General features: G+C 36.3%; 2 protein-coding genes across 10 annotated transcripts in view; both read right to left on the bottom strand.

Moving 5' to 3' along the window:
- Positions 1–111: 111 nt before the first annotated feature.
- LOC109094598 (glutathione S-transferase Mu 4-like) lies at positions 112–4,261 on the bottom strand. The gene is made up of 8 exons (XM_019108312.2): positions 4,143–4,261; positions 1,642–1,717; positions 1,484–1,548; positions 1,328–1,409; positions 1,106–1,203; positions 891–986; positions 661–771; positions 112–553 (listed from the first exon to the last, which is right to left on the bottom strand). Exons 1-8 carry the CDS (start codon positions 4,176–4,178, stop codon positions 458–460), a joined length of 660 nt encoding a protein of 219 aa, XP_018963857.2. The 5' UTR covers positions 4,179–4,261; the 3' UTR covers positions 112–457.
- An 825-nt stretch (positions 4,262–5,086) lies between these two features.
- Positions 5,087–18,087, bottom strand: part of LOC109094456 (AMP deaminase 2-like) — a 25,130-nt gene continuing 12,129 nt past the window's right edge. For 6 of the 9 annotated variants that reach the window (XM_042729754.1, XM_042729755.1, XM_042729760.1 and 3 more), the window contains 17 exons: positions 15,748–15,872; positions 15,518–15,648; positions 14,642–14,710; positions 14,449–14,557; positions 12,999–13,188; positions 12,137–12,263; positions 11,888–11,977; positions 11,399–11,528; positions 11,101–11,295; positions 9,805–9,936; positions 9,542–9,705; positions 8,843–8,969; positions 8,309–8,472; positions 7,993–8,113; positions 7,498–7,671; positions 7,278–7,388; positions 5,087–6,114 (listed from right to left, as the gene is read on the bottom strand). In XM_042729754.1, the coding sequence (XP_042585688.1) occupies positions 5,899–6,114; positions 7,278–7,388; positions 7,498–7,671; positions 7,993–8,113; positions 8,309–8,472; positions 8,843–8,969; positions 9,542–9,705; positions 9,805–9,936; positions 11,101–11,295; positions 11,399–11,528; positions 11,888–11,977; positions 12,137–12,263; positions 12,999–13,188; positions 14,449–14,557; positions 14,642–14,710; positions 15,518–15,648; positions 15,748–15,872 (2,375 nt within the window). In that variant the 3' untranslated portion in view covers positions 5,087–5,898. The remainder of the gene's footprint in view (positions 6,115–7,277; positions 7,389–7,497; positions 7,672–7,992; positions 8,114–8,308; positions 8,473–8,842; positions 8,970–9,541; positions 9,706–9,804; positions 9,937–11,100; positions 11,296–11,398; positions 11,529–11,887; positions 11,978–12,136; positions 12,264–12,998; positions 13,189–14,448; positions 14,558–14,641; positions 14,711–15,517; positions 15,649–15,747; positions 15,873–18,087) is intronic. The other 3 variants (XM_042729756.1, XM_042729761.1, XM_042729758.1) reach the window with 1 other exon arrangement.

Below are 18,087 nucleotides of genomic sequence, written 5' to 3'. Positions count from 1 at the left end.
TACAAACATGTTCTAGAATTAGTGAGGTTTCCCAAGTGAGAGAGAGAGAGAAAAAAACTTTTTTTTTTTAAATTCATTGAACAAAACGGTACTGTGCTTTTATTGGGTCAAAATAAGGTACTGCATTTAATGCTTTGTTTTTTAATGCAGTGAGATCCATAAAATAACAATGAAATGCTTTTCTTTTCAAGGCATCATACTGTCAAAAATCAAAGTGCGACTCTCACCTGAACACTTTCAATTTAAGCCTGAGTGCTTGCACAATGCCTACAGACAACAACTGAGAATTCTGATGGTTCTGTAACGCTTTTGTAGTCATTACTAATCATAACTGTCTCACTTTGTTAGTTACTGCATAACAAAAATGTCAGTGTGCAGTTAAATTGCATTGACCTTGTAACCAAAGCAGATGATGTTGCAGCTTATGATGCTTTATCAAGACACAATCTTGTTAGTTTCACTCCTTCTTGTTTCCCCATTTGGCCATCTTGTTGTTTACTGGTGTTTTCATGAACTTGTTTGACTTCATGTATTCTGCAATCTTCTCAAGACTCTGATAGGGAACACAATTCATATCAGTCACAATAGGGTTTAGCTTTTATCATTACAACTTAGGTGAGACTATCAAATCATTCCGTGTGACAAAAGCTGAATCCAAACCTCAAAGCGTTCAAGGAAACATCTAAGGTTTCTGTAGTCATCCAGGCATGCTGGGTCAAACATACGATGCTGATCCAACAACTCATACATGATGAAGTCCACAAATGTGATCTACAGGATGAGAAAACAGGATGAAGCATATCAAACTAATTATTTTATTAGATATACTTTTATATCCTGCCACTTTAAATGGACAAACTGAAGTGCTTCCAAACACTATGCCTATTTACCTTGTCCCCAGCAAACCACATTCTGTCACCAAGGAAGTTAGAGAACTGCTTTAGCATCCCTGGCAGTTTTTTAGTGTAGCATGATTTGTTTTTGTCCTGTAATCAAGTACAAATGTATTACAAATCATTTGTGTTATCAATTAACAAGTAGATTCATATTATTAGTTGCACATTTCTTCAATGCTGTACATATTTCTATATATTCAATCACTCACAAAGTCTCCATAGCAGAGCTGGACAAAACCATTACGGAAGTCCATCGCCTGGTTTTCCAAGATGTCAACTCTCACCTGCTCCTCTTCAGTTTCCCCACCTAGAAACATGTTAGAAAGAGAAGTTTAACATTACTTGGATGGATATTTTCAGTGATGCTTGAGAAAAGTAAGTTTTTTTTGTTTTGTTTTTATAATGAAGGAATAAATGAATGAAGTACTCACAGAGGTTGTGTTTGCGGGCGATATATCTTAATATGGCATTGCTTTGGACCACTTTTGTGCCTCCATCCTCTAGGTAGGGCAACTGGTGAAGGATGATGGTGGTTAGTTATTGCATATTATACTGAACAATACTATGTGGTTAACTATGTCACTTACATTAGGAAAGTCCATCCCAAGTTTCTCTTTCTCATTAAACCAACAGCTTTTGTCATAGTTGGGAGCTGCAAAGCAAGAATATAGAATCAACTCAGTGTGCTTTTATATGGACAATCTGACTGTGTTTGCTACTGTGTGTTATAATAATCATCACTTACCCTCCCCACAAGAATAGAACTTCTCCTCATACTTGGTACCAGTGTATTCCAACAGCAGACGGATTGGTTGAGCAAGCTTTAATCAGATTAAATGATATCCACAACATTCTGTATAAATAATTCCAGCAGCTGTAAAATGTTTTTCACTCTTGAAATGATTAACTGAGGGTTGATATTTCACACAGCATATTCATAAACCCTGGGTTAATGTTTCCTTAATTTCATATTAGTAAGGCGAATAACACTGATTAGACAAATAATAGAACAAAACCAGTTCAACCCTCTGGCGCTGTTTGGTCATTTTTTACTGAAAAGGTTTTGTTTTAGAATTTTTTGCTTCATTGGAATGGTACGAAACTTGGTAAAGGTTTTGGCACTTGCTATGTAAACACACACACAAAATGGATATGATTCCAAAAGATTAAATGGAAAAAAAAAAGTCACGTACAGTACTGATCATGGTCAAAAATAACCACATTGGAAATTAATGTGAAGCAAATTAAATCTAGTAGAAACATTTGGTACAACCTCCAAACTAAATTGTACTGAAAGCTTTTTTGAGAGTTTTTTTTTTAGTTTTAAATATATTTATGTAAATTTAGTACCACACAATCCCCAAAAAAGCAAAATATGAAAAACATTATTGGACTAAAGCAATGTACATTCAATTAACAAAAATAAATAAAATAAAATAAAATAAAAAACAAATGCTAATTTTTGACTGCAACGCGAGCAGCACCAGAGGATTAATAGCATACTCTTCTAGCTGTGGAAATGTTGCCACATAGATGTGGTCAAGTTGCTTTAAGTCCTCTGAAACACAACTTACAGTAAAATAATATTATCTTAAACAATCAAGTTTAAGCTTTTGTTCGACATTTATACCGGTTTCCGTCAGAGTGATAAGGAGACGAAACAAGAAACGAGAATGTTCTACTATAGAAAGCTAAACTGTAGCACCGAGGCAGTTTTTCACAACTCGCCTTAACATTTTGGCAAAGTTGCCTAAACCAGCTCTCAATGACGTTTATATAACCCAAAGCTAAAACTGGCTTTTGCCCAGTGCTTTAAAGTGTTTAATTGTAGCTCTTTGCTGCTCTTATGAACTCGAAAAGAGCAAGTGTTTTTGTCTAATTTTGCATATTGGGGTGTAAGTTAAAGGTGCTGTATGAAGGATTGACACAGAGTGGTTGAACTGGTATTGCAGTTAGTGATGGGTCGTTCTTGAATGATTCGTTCATTTTGAACGAACCTTTAATGTGACTTGGGAAGAATGAGTCGTCTCGGGGAGTGATTCCTTCAGTCGCGCATGCACAATATTCTATAGGATATGTACTGGTTCTAGTACTTCACCTGTTTCAGTTAGTGCAGTCTGAGCCGGAAAGAGAATTGGTTAGTTCATGAGCAACAGAAACAGTTTTTACATACTGCTTAATACAGCTCCATCTTTTCAAGAATAAAGTTCAACATAGACATATACTATTTAAATACTAATAAAGTGGGGGTATATGTGCTTTTATCAGTGTTGTATAATAAACGTGACTCAATACAACAGTGTGACTACAGTAAAAAAGCTTTTACCATTCTAAAAACACAGATTTGTGGCCATTATGCAGAAGTTGTGGCCTAATGGTTAGAGAGTTTGACTCCTAACCCTAAGGCTGTGGGTTCGAGTCTCGGGCCGGCAATACCACGACTGAGGTGCCCTTGAGCAAGGCACTGAACCCCCAACTGCTCGGGGTGTGTGTTCACTGCTGTGTGTGTGTGCACTTTGGATGGGTTAAATGCAGAGCACGAATTCAGGAGAATAACTGACTGTAGCACTGTTTTTCAGATAAACAAGTATGTTAACTTAGCATCTTATCTGCAAACATATGTATATATATATATATATTTTTTTTGCTTTAGTAGAGAGTCAAAAACTTACATACAGCAACTTTAACCAAAACCAAGCTGCAGTAACGTTAGATAGACACAAATGACATTAATAGCAGCAGTGGGCTTGGCAAACAGATACCCGCTAAACAAGCACGTCAATTCATATTTATGAGTTAACTCATATTAACTCCTATTAATCGCTCCTGACAATCAGTGAAAGCTTTTAGGTATAAAATGTTATTTTAAAGAATCGACCATAAAAACACTCACAAATATAGTTTTTTATGTTTCAGGTCAGTGTCATATCAGAAGGCCGTTATATTTAAATCAGTATCAAACTTTGCAGAGTAATGGCCTAACGTTAGTTCATTTATTTCGATTTACCGCTAACCAAAGAGGTGAGTTTAAACAAGCTGAGCGTTTGCAGATTTGACCGTGTTTAGACCATAGACTGTATAAAAATAGGTTTAGACATGGCAAACCACACTGACTTCGATTCTATTCTTCTGCGATGACTGCATGACGAAGTTATTAATCAAAGAAATCAAATATGAATCAATTAAAGGTCTAACTATGCAAAATTAGTATAAAATAGGTTTGCAAAAATTACGACTGTTTCTTACCCCACGAATATCCCAGTATGCCAATTTCATTGCCATTTTGCAACAATAGTGTGCGGCTGACTGTGCCTCAAAATGAGGAGCAGGAGCAGCGGAATTGGGGAGGGGGCGTGCGCGCGCACGTGGGTTCTGTGCAGTTCGAGTTAAAGAGATAGCACACCCACAAAATGAATTTTCTGTCATGTTCTGAGTATTCTGTTTATGCTAAATAAAAAAATCATTGATATTTTCAAGCAATAGGTAGATGTGCAATCTAAATGAATGCGCATGTTTTAGCATTTTCAAAGGGAGAAAAAATTAATTGGGACCAAAAGGTGAAGTTGTTCTTGTTATTATATCTATATGAGGCATTAAATTAGAACTAGTTTAGAACGCATTTACATCATATATACATATATAATGTACCATAATTTAACAAAAAGGTGTTTGTCTTGTAATTTTATATCCCAACAGTCGATATTTATGTACTGAATTCTTTTTTTTTTTTTTTGCTTTTTCTTATATAAAGTTAACAATAGAAGCCCTTCAGTTACCAGTTCCATTTAAACTTTTGATAATGCTTGATCCTTGTCCCAGATTTTTAGAAATAACCGAAACACTACAATTATTTTATTTAAAAACTAATATTAAAAATGAATCTGCACCAAACAGCAATGTGATCCAACATGGAAGTCATTATAAATCTGATGTTTTAATGCACTAAGTTTAGGCATAAGTTACAGTGCCAACACTAGAGGGACAAAGGGCACAGGAAAAAAGCTGGTCTAAAGCACAAAACACAATGGTTTGAAGCAAAAATAATTTAACTAATTACTTTGTTATTCCTCTAGTCTAGTTATTTCTCTATATCGGTTAAAAAAATCCGAAGTCTTGCACATTCCCAAGAAACAGCTTACTTCTGCTTTGAAAAATACAGTGAATAGAATATATGCAATATTAAATCCACCGACTCTCAGAATTATTTTAATTTTGAGATACAGAATACAAAGGAAAAATAAACTTCACTTTGATATTATCATGTCTGATTTACAATAAATAGCACTAATAATTATTCAATTACAGACACACATAAAAATGGGCAAGTGACAAAGGATACAACCACTATAAAATAAATATCACAATAATAAACTTATTAGAACAGAATGTGTTAAAATCAAGAATATAAAGGAGATAAAAATCCATTTAAAAATGACAGGATGTTGACGGCTCATGGCAGAGATGTGCGCAGGTACTTGAGCTCACACACAGTAGCCAAAGAACAAATGTTTATGGCTGTTTGCGTTCAGAGCAAGTGTACAAGCGACACCAAATGTTTATAATCTATGATAGAGTAAACCATTTCACTGATCTTCATGCTGGACTGCAGGTTAAGGACAGTGTAAGGTCCACAGTAACTCAGGGAGAGATTTCTGGGGTTTCCTGACGCTTGACTGGATATATGGAGTCTTCTAACAGTTCACAGATACTGTAAGTGTTTCCAGTTGGTATTCTGAAAATGTTTATGTGCTTTTGTCAAACACAACATTGGCATTTCCTTTGTGCAAATTCTCATTGCTTCCTAGAAATGAGGCCTTTAAACCTGCACTTCACAACCAAAAAAACAACAGGAAATTTCTAGCAAATACCTAAATAAAGTTAAATAAAAACATTTAGTTGAACACCAGTGGAATCAAACACAGTATGACCGTGCCACATTTCCCTGAATCAACCTTTCACTCACATTCTGTACTGGGTGATTAATTGAGAGTGTATGACACTGCTAACGTCTGGCCGGTCCTGCACCCATGCACAGGGAGCCCTGCTCTTCAACCGTCTCCAGCTCCTCTGACCGCACAGCCTGGGTGATCAGATTCAACTCCTCGCACAGCGTCTCAAAGCGGTACGCCACTCGGATGTCTGGAACATTAGTGCGTCTGATGTCGTTGCCCTCCTGCCCCTCTTTGAAATAATGCGGCCCCAGCCAATAGCTTTTCACCTGGACACAAGACATCTGAATGCATTAGTCACATGTTTTCTCTTTGATTCCTTGTATTTTAATTGTCTTTATCAGTGGGTTGTCTTCAGGATGCACACTTGACATAAAGTGTGACCAAAAAAAAGTACCATATGCCATATCCTCAATGCAAAAGAAGCGATATATTATGTGAAGTAATCAGAGTCATATTTTCCTTTATTCACTGTAGTTTTGGTCAGGGTTTTAGAGAATGAGGTCATGTTATGCAATCTGCTTATGTTGGCTTTTAATTACTGTACTGTAATTTGACTAGAGACAGATAAACTTGTGCCAATATACTGTTGTGCACAACCAAATTGGTTGCCACAACAACAAGATATATGATAACTATTTTATCCTCCCTTTTAAAAGCCGAAAGTCTTAAAGTTTTATTTCAGTGAGGAATAAAGTATTATTTTTCCCTGCTTTCCATAATTAATTTGTTGGACATGACACACCAGTTGAGAACCACCATTCAAAAGTCTGGTAAAATTTGTAAAAAATTTTAAAGGGGTCATATGACGTAGCTAAAAAAGAACATTATTTTGTGTATTTGGTGTAATGCAATGTGTTTATATGGTTTAAGGTTCAAAAAACACATTATTTTCCACATAATGTAAATTATTGTTTCTCCTCTATGCCCCGCCTTTCTGAAACGTGTTGATTTTTTACAAGGCTCATTGTTCTGAAAAGAGGTGTGCTCTGATTGGCCAGCTATCCAGTGCATTTTCATCGGCCGAATGCCTCATGCGTGTGACAGAAATGTTACGCCCCTCACCATACTGTGATGCCGTCTCCTGGCACAATGAGACAAAACCAATAAAACCCAATAAAAACGAGGCATTTGTTGCATCCAGTAGGGTAAAAATTATTGATTATTATGACTTATATTGTTTTTTGACCTGTTGCGTAGCATATCGCACTGCGTAAACATAAAACCATTTTTCTTGATAGGATAGTAGAGATCTGACAGGAAGTGAGTGGGAGAGAGAGGGGGACAGGACCAGGAAAGGTCAATGAGGCGGGATTCAAACTCGGGACATCCGAAGCACAACTGTGCCACATGTCAAAATATGTAGCTTACTAAACAACACAAAACTGACTTCAGCCATTGCTAACGGAGGTGTATGTGTAGATGTGAGCACCTGGTTAGAAAATCCACTCATGAGGACACTGTTTCGGGCCAGCTCACACATGTCACATGAGCTCAGCTTCCACACCTGAGCAGCGATGCTGTACTCCTCCATCAGCGGCTCCTGAACAGCCACACACACACTAGGTCAAAAATATTACAGACCTAACTCAAGAAATATCAGATGTACTTAAAAACATTTTAATATCTGATGGTATAATTCGGCTTGTCACCTTTGTGAAGTGGAACTGCAGTGGGTCATCAGTGGACAAAGACACCATGAGGCCCCTAGACAGGTACTCAGGCAGAGGATTTCGATGGTAACTGAGGAAAAGACTGTTGTTGCTGAGTGGGGACATGGCGATGCCAATCTGAGCCAGGTAATACAGATACTGCAGTACAGGAGCCTGAGGAAAATACACAAACATCTCGCTCTAAAGCTCTGGGTGGAACGATAAGCTCTTGACTGTAAAGATAAGAATATTAGCTCTAAAATATCCAGTGTGAAAAAACATGATGTTGTTCTGTCAAAATTGTTCACTATAGGTCAAAGCTGAAGAGAGGATATCAATGTTTGAATGGCTGTTGAATACTGGCACCTTTAAAAAAGCATTTGTTATGTTTGTTTGAAAAAACAAAAAAGTAAAATATGAACATTCTTTATATCTGAGCAGGACAGATTTACAAGGACAAGCTTAATTCAGTGGAAGTATGTAAAGTTTCTTTACTTTTCTCAGAAGCAGGCCATGGGAAATATTTTCTGACAGCATAAATCCAGACACAAGGTGGTGAATAGGCCCTGCCTCTCCACAGTGAGGACGTAATACAAACGAATTCAAGTTTCTTTGCCTGTTGTAGAAAGAGATGACATTTAACCACATTTATCCTGGAGCTAAAACATCTTTTAATTCAGTAACCTACACATTGGGTTTAATCCATCTTTCAAAGAAGAAAATCTGAATCGGTATAAAATACACACATTTTTACCTTAATTAATATGATGTATTGTGATAAGGAAAATGTGTACTTGGGTGCATCCAATACCTGCGCAGGTGGTTGAGTACAGTCATATTTGCATACATGTAGTACAGATAATATGAGTATGGAGGATTGTCTTCCTCCGTCCAGTTCACAGGTTTTGGACTGTCCAGGTTAAAAATGTGATGCTCAGGTTTGGACTCATCATCCACACTATCAAACCCCACAACCTAAAGGGCACATCAACATTCAGTCTTACAATACAATGAAACTGTGATCATATTTGTTGACAGTCTAATTTTAATACACAGGGTGTATATGGATGGATGTATTTTGTGGAGTAAATTGGGACGTTTGATTTAACCACAAAGGTTAAACTTTAATGGCGACTCTTTGTTATCTGAAGCACCTTACGAAGCAATTTACAGTCTTTTTATAGGGACAGTAATACTGTACATGTATGAGCTAAACGTTTGAATTTATGGGTTTCCGGACCAGGTATTTAACCAAAAATCAAATATGATTCCACTCCTCAGAAGCACATTTACATATAATTTTACACTAAAACAAGATTTACTACATTACTTAAAGTTCACTCACATGTTCCAGAAAGAGATGTAGCTGTGGGTGGCTGCTGGGATTGACTGTGACTTCAAACAGAGGCATAAAGATGTTCTCTAGCATCTCCTGGAAATTAGATAGCTGCTTTTTGGTGTGGTACACATCACTGTAGAGGAAAGAAACAACCTTGTTATCTCAGTGATGGTTTTAATGTAGTCTCACTTTTATATTATATGTTCAGTGAAAATATTTGTGTAAAATATATCCACTTATTTAGGTGCTTAATTTAAAGTGCTTTTCATGTAATAATAATAATACACACCACCCTTCAAGAGTTTGGGTGTCTGAAAAAATATTTTATTCAGCAAGGACACATTGATCAAAAGTAAAAAAACATATCATGGTTTCTACAAAAATATTAAGTAGCACAACAGTTTACAACATTGCTAATGATGAGAAATGTTTCTTGAGAATCGTATCAGCATATTAGAATGATTTCTGAATGTTCATGCACACTGAAGACTGGAGTAATGACTGCTGATGCCGACAATTCAATGTTGCCATCATAGAAATACAGTCTACAGAAAACAGTTATTTAAAATTGTAAAACATTAAATAAAAAAACATTTAAAAAATCTTGCCAACCCCAAACTTTTAAACAAGAGTGTAAATATCTGTATTTCTTAATTTGATCAAAGATTTAGGCCTACTGTATGCTTCTTATTAATAAGTACTCACAATAACCGGGGCACCTGCACCAGCCAGCGCACGTTATCTGAATAAACTTTGTGTTTGACGGCCCATTCAGCCAGTTTATCCCATTCATCTCGTGAGCGGCCATAGATGGAGAGTCGCAGCTCCACATTCTGATATTTGCTCTCCTCCAGGTCTGCCATCACCTCCTGAAATGCACCAACATACAACTATCAGCAGGGGGCGCACTTTATTATATTTACCATACGTTTGTTTTGTTAAACTCAAAGATTATATGGAGTAGATACCTTGATCATGTGCCCGAAGTATTTCCCCTCAACATGGTTGTCAGTCTTGATAAAGATTTCTCGGAGGATGGACTCTCCAATGGGGTTGTATTTGGAGTTGAATTTATCAAAGCGGTGAAACGTGTTACGGTCCTAGAGGAAAGAGAGAATATTTTGAATATTTAAAAAAGCCCCCCGCCCCATCTTCCCTTCCAAAACTATTTCTGCAATGTTGCCCAATTATTTCCACATACAATTTAGAGAAGAATATCTTTTTTTGTAAAGATTTTGATTCACATGGTTTAGGGACCCAATAAACTGTGTGCAACATTGTACAGCATTCATGAAGAGCTACAGTTTGCATTCAGTAGAGAACAATAGGTCATTCATCAACTTATTCAGTTCTCACTTAAGTGTAAACCAGCTGAGATTGTGCGACTGTATCTGCAACTCTGTGCAACATATTTGTAGTGAGAGTGACCTAGATCCCACACAAACTCATGAAGTCTGGAACTCCCACTAAATATTTTCCTTGGCATCTTCTGTGAAACAGCTTCAAGTTAACTTTAAGCTCTTTTAAAACTATTTCATGGTTCTGTGTTATTTCAGTTTTCTGTTCTTTTATGGTCATATTTTGTTAATAGTCACTTTATTAAGGTTTAAATGAATAATTAAGTCAACAAGACATAACATATCAAGCACTACTATTCAAAAGTTTGTGGTCAGTAACTTTTTGGGTTTTTTTTTTAGAAGAAATTAATATAACAGAAATTCAACAACGGACAAAAAGTGACAGAAAAGACATTTATAATGTTATGAAATATTTCTATTTTAAATAAATGTTGTTCTTTTGAACTCTATTCAACAAAGAATCATGAAAAAAAAAAAATCAAAAAAATATGAAGGAGCACAACTGTTGATAATAACATTGATAATAAAAAATGTTTCTTGAGCACCAAATCAGAATATCAGAATGATTTCTAAAGGATCATGTGACACTGAAGACTGGAGTAATGATGCTGAAAATTCAGCTTTGCCATCACAAAAATAAAATTGCAATAATATAATAATTACACAATAACATTACACAATATTACTGTTTTTACAGTAGTTTAATTCAATCTTGGTGAACACAAGAGATTTCATTCAAAAATATGAAAGTCTTGCCGACCCCAAATATTTTAAGCAGTGCATTCACAAGTGAAGTGTACATTCAGTTCATTTCTTCTGTTTATTATCATGTCTAATTGCTGGTGATGGTAGAAGTATTTTTCCAACAACTTATGGCATGTGTATAACTACCTCTACAGTTCTTACCGCATGCATATCCAGAGTGTCTACGCTGAGGTCAAAGGCCGTCAGGTTCATGCTCTCAAACACCTCTGATAGAGTCTGTCCTCGGCCTTGTTCTACATGGACGATTTCACCTGGATATTTCTTCATGGCTCTTTTAATGAAGCGCAGCAGGTGCTTCTGATTCATACAGGATGAGGCATGGATGTGTGTGTCCACCTGAAGGTCAAGATGTCAAAGTTCAATAGTGATTGATCAAATAATCCGATTTTTCCTAATAAATTTAACAAACTTTAACAAAATATTTGTGCGGAAAGCAGACCTTCCTGATGTTATAGAAATCACGGTGAGGGACTTTCTTCTGTGCTGCCAACTCTTTCATTTCGTTTAAGAGAATGTGCATCTGGAACTTGGAGCTGAGGTACTGCAGCCGGCGATAGCAGAAAGATTTCCTGTTTGAAAAATATGCAATCAGGAATCCATATGCCAAACCTAAGGCAGATCAGATCAGTTCTGGCTATTTTTGGGGTCAAATTTAATCAGACTTCTCCACGTCTTCATCTTCGTGACATTATTCAGATTACAAATTAATTACACATCTTTATCTCAGTGAGGATGGGTTTATTTTTACATTTCATCCACAGGTTCAAACTGAGGTCAGTGCATAATGATTTAATTCAAGCAAAGGAGCTCACTCGGAGATCAGCTCACATTTACAGAATGAGCTGTTTCAATCAGTAATTTGATCATCTTTTCCTGACTCTGCTGCTTCAGAATGGAAACAAACCTCACAGTGTTTAGGACAACTTACACTGGCCCGTTAATGATGAGCGCCATCATCATGTTCATATCAGCTATGTATTCCTGCAGGTCTGGGTACGGTAAGTCCAGCTCTGAGGAACTGATAGAGATTATGAAAGAATATATTAAAAAAGAAAGACAAGAACGACAAAAGGTTCAATAAAAAGTACAACTACCATCACATTCCAAAAATATTTAGATTATGTATCACTGTTGATAATGTGTACATGGTCAGTGGGTAAACAGGGAGAAGTCTTACTTCTGCGTGTACACATGAACAACACCATCCACCATCTTGCAAGTGTAGCCCAAACCTGGGGGCATGCTGGCAGGGTCTAGCACCTCATAGGGGTGGGTTTCTGACACAGGTGGGTGGACCGTCGCATCTATGGAGAACATATGATATAAGAGAGAGAAATATATTCAGTCGTCCTGTTTTCTGAATATTGATCACCAAAAAAATAAAAAAATAAATAAAATACACTTAGATGACAAAGTTTGGGGTTTGTAAAAGGTATTTTTTTTAATGTTTTTGAAAGAAGTCTCTTATCCTCACCAATCCTGCATTTATTTGACCAAGAATACAGTAAAACCAGTAATATTGTGAAATATTATTATAATTTAAAAAAAACACTGTTTTCTATTAATTTAACAAATGAATTTGAAATATCTGACTCTTTCATAAACTGAGCGTCGCTATTTTCCAATGACCATATCAAGTACAACTAGATTTTACATGAAAAAAATGTATTTATTTCTGTTCCTCACTTTGTTATATTTTGTAATTGTGGAGGTAATGATGACAAAATGTAATTTTTTTATGACTACGGCTTTAATGAGCAGAAGTGCTGTGGTTTAACTGATCATTTGTGGTTCATAAACAGATGCTGAATCTGCAAACAAAACGCCTGGTATTAATATTCAGTAAACAGTTTAATTCCATGAAATCATTCCGCTGTAAATTATTCCACTCTCCTACATGCAGATCAGTCCAGTGTGTCTCTATTTAAACACAATCTTAAACTTTTCCATTTACTGTACATTCTGGTTATAAGGTCCTGGTTCTTGGATGTAAATCAATCCTCCGATTACATCCTTCAGAAAACTGTGGTTCAACCCACCTGCAGATACAGAGGACTCCGGCATCTCTTCAAAGGTGTTGAGGTCCAGAGGTCGGCCACCTAGCTCCTCCTGCAGGTAACGTGCTGTGGTCCTGCAGAAGCTCTGCATGGACAGAGAGATGTACTTCTCTCTGATGAACAGAGCTTTGACCACACATTTAGCAGCATCCAGTAGGTCAGTGAATGGAACCTGGGGTGTGTGAGAGAAGACGACTAACTCAAACATTGTCTGTCTGTCTGTCCATCTATCTATCAGAGCTGGGGATTTTTCAGTGACCCCTGTCTGCAGGGCAATGATTCATTCACTCAGAAGATTTTTTTCAACAGTACTGATTCATTCAGTTAGGTATGAGTGGGTCAATGATTCATTCACTTAGTCATTTCATTAAAAAACACTGAAGCTACCCATTCAAATCATATGCTGTATAATAGGTAGGTAGCACATTTAGTTTTAAACTTATACTTCACAACCGTTACAAAAATGCATTCTGTAAGTATGAATATGGGTATGAATGAAATTTGAACATACTACATCCACCATGTTGTCGTTGTCATGGGACCTACCAGTGTCAGTTACGATGCTTCATTGCCAAATACTGTCCCATCGCTTCATGGGATTGTAAAGTGTCCATTGAATGTGGTAATTTGGCTACTTTTAGAACAATATGAATTCAGAAATACTACTCTTTTGGCGTACTGTTTTCTGCATACTATATAGTATGGAAGTAGCATTTTTCATTCAGTGAGAAAACAAGTTTAAGGGAATCACTGAATCTTTCACTCAATCGATTCGTTTAAAAACAGTGATTCATTCAAAAATGAAACCTAATTTCTTAAAGTCTGTCTGGTAAATGCTTGAGATGCTTTGACTTTAAAACTATTTTTTTTTTTGTCACAACAAAAAAGTTCCTCACAATATTGTGCCTGAAATGAAAGTTACTGAATATTTACCTCTTAATAATTGAACTCATTTTTAAAATATCACATTTGTATTTGTATTGTTGCTCTGAGTATCAGTTGATCTTCTAAACACCTGTAAAATTGCAGGTGTGATTGCCTAAATCTATCTATCTACATCTTTCTAACCTTTCTCAGGAGACAGTTTTATAGTATAGTGGTTGTAGCAGAAGTCCATTTCTCTTCCAGATACACAGAATTTTAGGTGAAAAAAGTAAAAAGCCGTTCTAAAATGTTTTATTTATTTTTTTACTATTAATATTCTGTATTTCCCTCTTTCAGTTCCTCTTTTTATTGTGAAAACCCCTCAGCTGTGTTGCTGTCACCTCCTGCTTCCCATCAAGAGTTTGTGTATGTGTGTGTGGATGTGTGAAACTTGGTTCTCCCTCAGGGGTTTATGTAATGCCTGTAGTGTCCACTTCAGTTCTGTCAACAACATCTTGTTTTTGTATAACAAACAAAACAGCAAAGTGAAAAACAGAGCTGTTGCTACCCCACATTTCTCCTCTCCAGAGATGGTGACTCTCTGATACTCCCTCTCAGGGACGAGCTCTCTCTCGGGATAGAGTTCTTTGGGAGCCTGGCTTTGTTCTTTCATATACCTGAGATAGAGTAAAGGTACAGCATGCTGATACTAGTTTAAACAAAACACTGTGTCTCACATGAATGATCTTAAAGACACTCACTCCAGATCTGTCGCACTGTCAGTTTTCATGAAGTCCTGTTTGGCTCGCAGCAGGATATCAGGCTCAAACCTCAAGAGAAATGCAATTTAATTAACTCACTGTGGGTCAAAGGTCACTTGTGCATACAGAGCATCGAGTGTTGGACTAATATTGGCACATGAGTTAATTTTTTATTACACATGCCCAGCTGAAAAGACTAGTACAGCTGGACATCAGCATGCATGTTGTGCTTCAGTTGCTGGTACAAAAAAAAAGTACAAAACAAGGTTTTGTAAAGGAAAATAACAGAGGATTTCAATATAAGCCACAAGGAGACTGGTTTTCCTTTGCTGTAAACAAAACATGGTTCTAGCATATTCTTACACTACACCTTTGTCATCCTCTGGAACTATACTCTTGTGTACGACAGTTTTAAATATGGATGTTTTTCTTATAAAAGTGCACTGATTCTCTTCAGAAGGCCTTTATTAATATAGCATTTATTAATTTTTTGGAATTGTGGATTTCTTTTCCCATCACTGCCATTGTAAAGCTCGGAAGAGCCAGGATATTTTTAATATATAACTTTGATTGTGTACGTCTGAAAGAAGAAAGTCAAATACACCTAGGATGGCTTGAGGATGAATAAATCATGAGGTAATTTTCATTTTTGGGTGAACTATCCCTTTAACTAGCAAGTGTACATCCGTTGGTTGACTAGCTTTATTAGTATTCAGCTTTATGTTGACATTAAAAGTTTGTTGGCTATCTGTCTTTAGGAACAGAGAATTTTGGGTTAAGGAAAATGTGGAATTTTAGGTTACAAAGCTTGTGTATTGTAAGCACTACAACTACTTTCAATGGTCAAGTTTCATGATGAATTATGGGATGTAGTACTTGATATCCTGGCTGATTTGCCGCTCCAGTCGGTGCCGCCTCTCCTCCAGCTGCTCAATAGGGCTCTCCTCAGGGAACTCATATGGAGCGCTCCGCATCTCACTCTCTGCCAGACTGCGGGAGAACAGCTCCTAAACGCACACAATTAAGCACACATTTACATAACAGCAGAAACAAACACCAAAAATGCATTCAAGCATCGTGATTATTGTGATTGCTGCTTTGCTTACCTCTGCAATCTCTTTGTATTTGCCATCCATGGATGTGCGCAGGTCAATGTGGCCGTGCTTGGTTACAGGGTTGCCAGGCAAAGAATACTGGGATGTGAGGAGGTGTCGGCCAACACGGAGATCTGCTAGGAAGATCAAGAGAAAGAGATCTTTATACCTCAACAGAGATAGCGTGAATGGCTTTCATTTTCAAAACATTTTGATTTTGCAGAAGTGAATATGAAGAAAACATTTGAGGAAAAATGGCAATACATTGTGATCCATTTTATTTTGCCTTGTTTTTCTGCAGTCCAGAGAAAGGCAGGGTCAGAAAGCTGCTGAAGACCCACATCTGTTTGTCTCACCAAACAATGGAGCATTTAGGTGGGAGGACATTAGTTTGTATGTGAGTGTGTTGGCCTCAGTCTTAGTATGCCCACTTAACTTGTGGGCAATTATAGACCAAATACTTCTAGTGGTCACTCTAATTATAGCATTTCTACACTGCAAAAAGTCACTGCAATCAATATCCAAACATCTTTAAAACAATATCAATTTACTTGAAGCAAAAGAAGATATTGAGAATTAGATATTAACATGATGGTATGTTAAGAATATTTTTGAAAATAGTTTGTTATGCTCACCATGGCTGCATTTATTTGATTAAAATACAGTTAAAAAACAGTTATATTGTTAAATATTATTTTGATTTAAAACAACTCTTTATTTAAAAATTTAAAAATAAAATCATATTGGGAATAATTTTTTAAGCATAAATAATTAAGATCACATTTTTTATTAAATATTTTAACTAAGAATCTATAGATATTTTCACAAGAAAACAAGACCAAAATACTGAATGATTTTTTTCCAGTATACTGTAAGCCAAAGTATGATTAAATAGGATTTTTCTTTCATATTCAAAGTTCTCACAGATCAGAAATATTTTAATATCACAATCAGTGTTGCGGAAAGTTACTTTTAAAAGTAATGCATTACAATATTGGATTACTCCCTAAAAAAGTAACTAATTACGTTACTTAATTACTTTTTATGGAAATTAATGCGTTATGTGACTTTTGAGTTACTTTTTAAATCTGGGCAGGGTTTGTTTGTTTGTTTGTGTTTAATATAAAAAAAATTCTTCTTTTACAAATGTAAAAGCCCTTTCACAACAAAAGTGAAATGAATACGCCTCAGGCTGAGGGAAATGTAAATTCATGTCAATTCATGTCTGTACAGTAGAGAGCGCAGCTCAAACAAATTGCATGAAGAATATGACGCAGGAGAAGACAGTTCAAAACGATTCAGCGATAACAAAAATTAAACACAAATGGGTCATTTTTTGCTTAGTATGGTTGAATTTGATCATCAAAGTTCAGTAGCAAAGACATGGGTTAATAAAATGGGATTAAATACAAATTATATTTGTCTTTGTGTAATATTCAAGGTTCCATTTAACTGCTTTTATTCATTTTGAGGAATACAGAATCTGTTTTTGTGCAGGTGAGATGAGTAAATACATGTTCATATTTAGTCTAGAACTACAGTAAGCATCTTGTTCACACAATGCACACAATGCCTATGCACTTACCCCCAATTTCTCTCAACATGGCAACACAAGAGCTGTCAGTCAATACATGGGAAACAAAGTAACTGGAGCTAGTTATTTGAAAAAGTAACTCAGATATTTCCTTCCAAATTAAAAAGTAACGTGTTACTTTACTAGTTACTTTAAAAAAAGTGATCTGATTACATAACTTGTGTTACTTGTAATGCGTTACCCCCAACACTAGTCACAATATTGTGCTTCACAAACAAATGCTTTCAACACTTTTACTTTGCTGTGAGTGAAGCTCAACCCTTCTGCAAGAGTTCCATACAGTAGTTCCCGTGAGTGATATCAATCTTCCTAAACTCTGACGCTTGATCAAATATTCATAAGCCTGATAAATAATTAAGCAGCCATGTCTAGCCCCTGCACTGCAGAGAACTGGACATCTCGTCCCACTGTGAAAGCACACAGGAAATGGGCCGAGTATAGATGGATTCCCAAAGTTACAGCCATCAGCAGAATCTCAAAAACAGTTTGCAATACTAATGCAGATACAGTAGCAGCACTTCAGAGCAAGCTACTAGTCTGTGGGCTATAGTATAGATCTGCAGTAGTCCCAATACAGATAACGGCTGTTTTCTGGACCTGAATTCATCCTGGGATCATGTGATGAGCTCAGCAGTTGGTATATTGACATATTCATCACTGTTTTACTAAGAGCAGAAACTTCTTAAGCCTGAGAGAAATCCATCATCATGAAAAGGTACGCTTAACATAAGGGTTTTTCTGTCTATGGAAGCACTTTT

The sequence above is a fragment of the Cyprinus carpio genome, chromosome B8, assembly GCF_018340385.1.
Source record: "Cyprinus carpio isolate SPL01 chromosome B8, ASM1834038v1, whole genome shotgun sequence".
Classification (NCBI taxonomy): Eukaryota; Metazoa; Chordata; class Actinopteri; order Cypriniformes; family Cyprinidae; genus Cyprinus; species Cyprinus carpio.
Note: the sequence above shows the minus strand (reverse complement) of the source record. Positions and strands in the feature narration are given on the sequence as shown.

Bases quoted from the DNA above. Each gene is read 5' to 3' on its own strand.
- LOC109094598 (XM_019108312.2), bottom strand. From the start codon at position 4,178: ATGGCAATGAAATTGGCATACTGGGATATTCGTGGG. The intron at 1,410-1,483 runs GTAAGTGACATA...ATCCTTCACCAG, and splicing joins TTGGGATGGACTTTCCTAAT to TTGCCCTACCTAGAGGATGG. The intron at 1,204-1,327 runs GTGAGTACTTCA...ACATGTTTCTAG, and splicing joins CGCCCGCAAACACAACCTCT to GTGGGGAAACTGAAGAGGAG.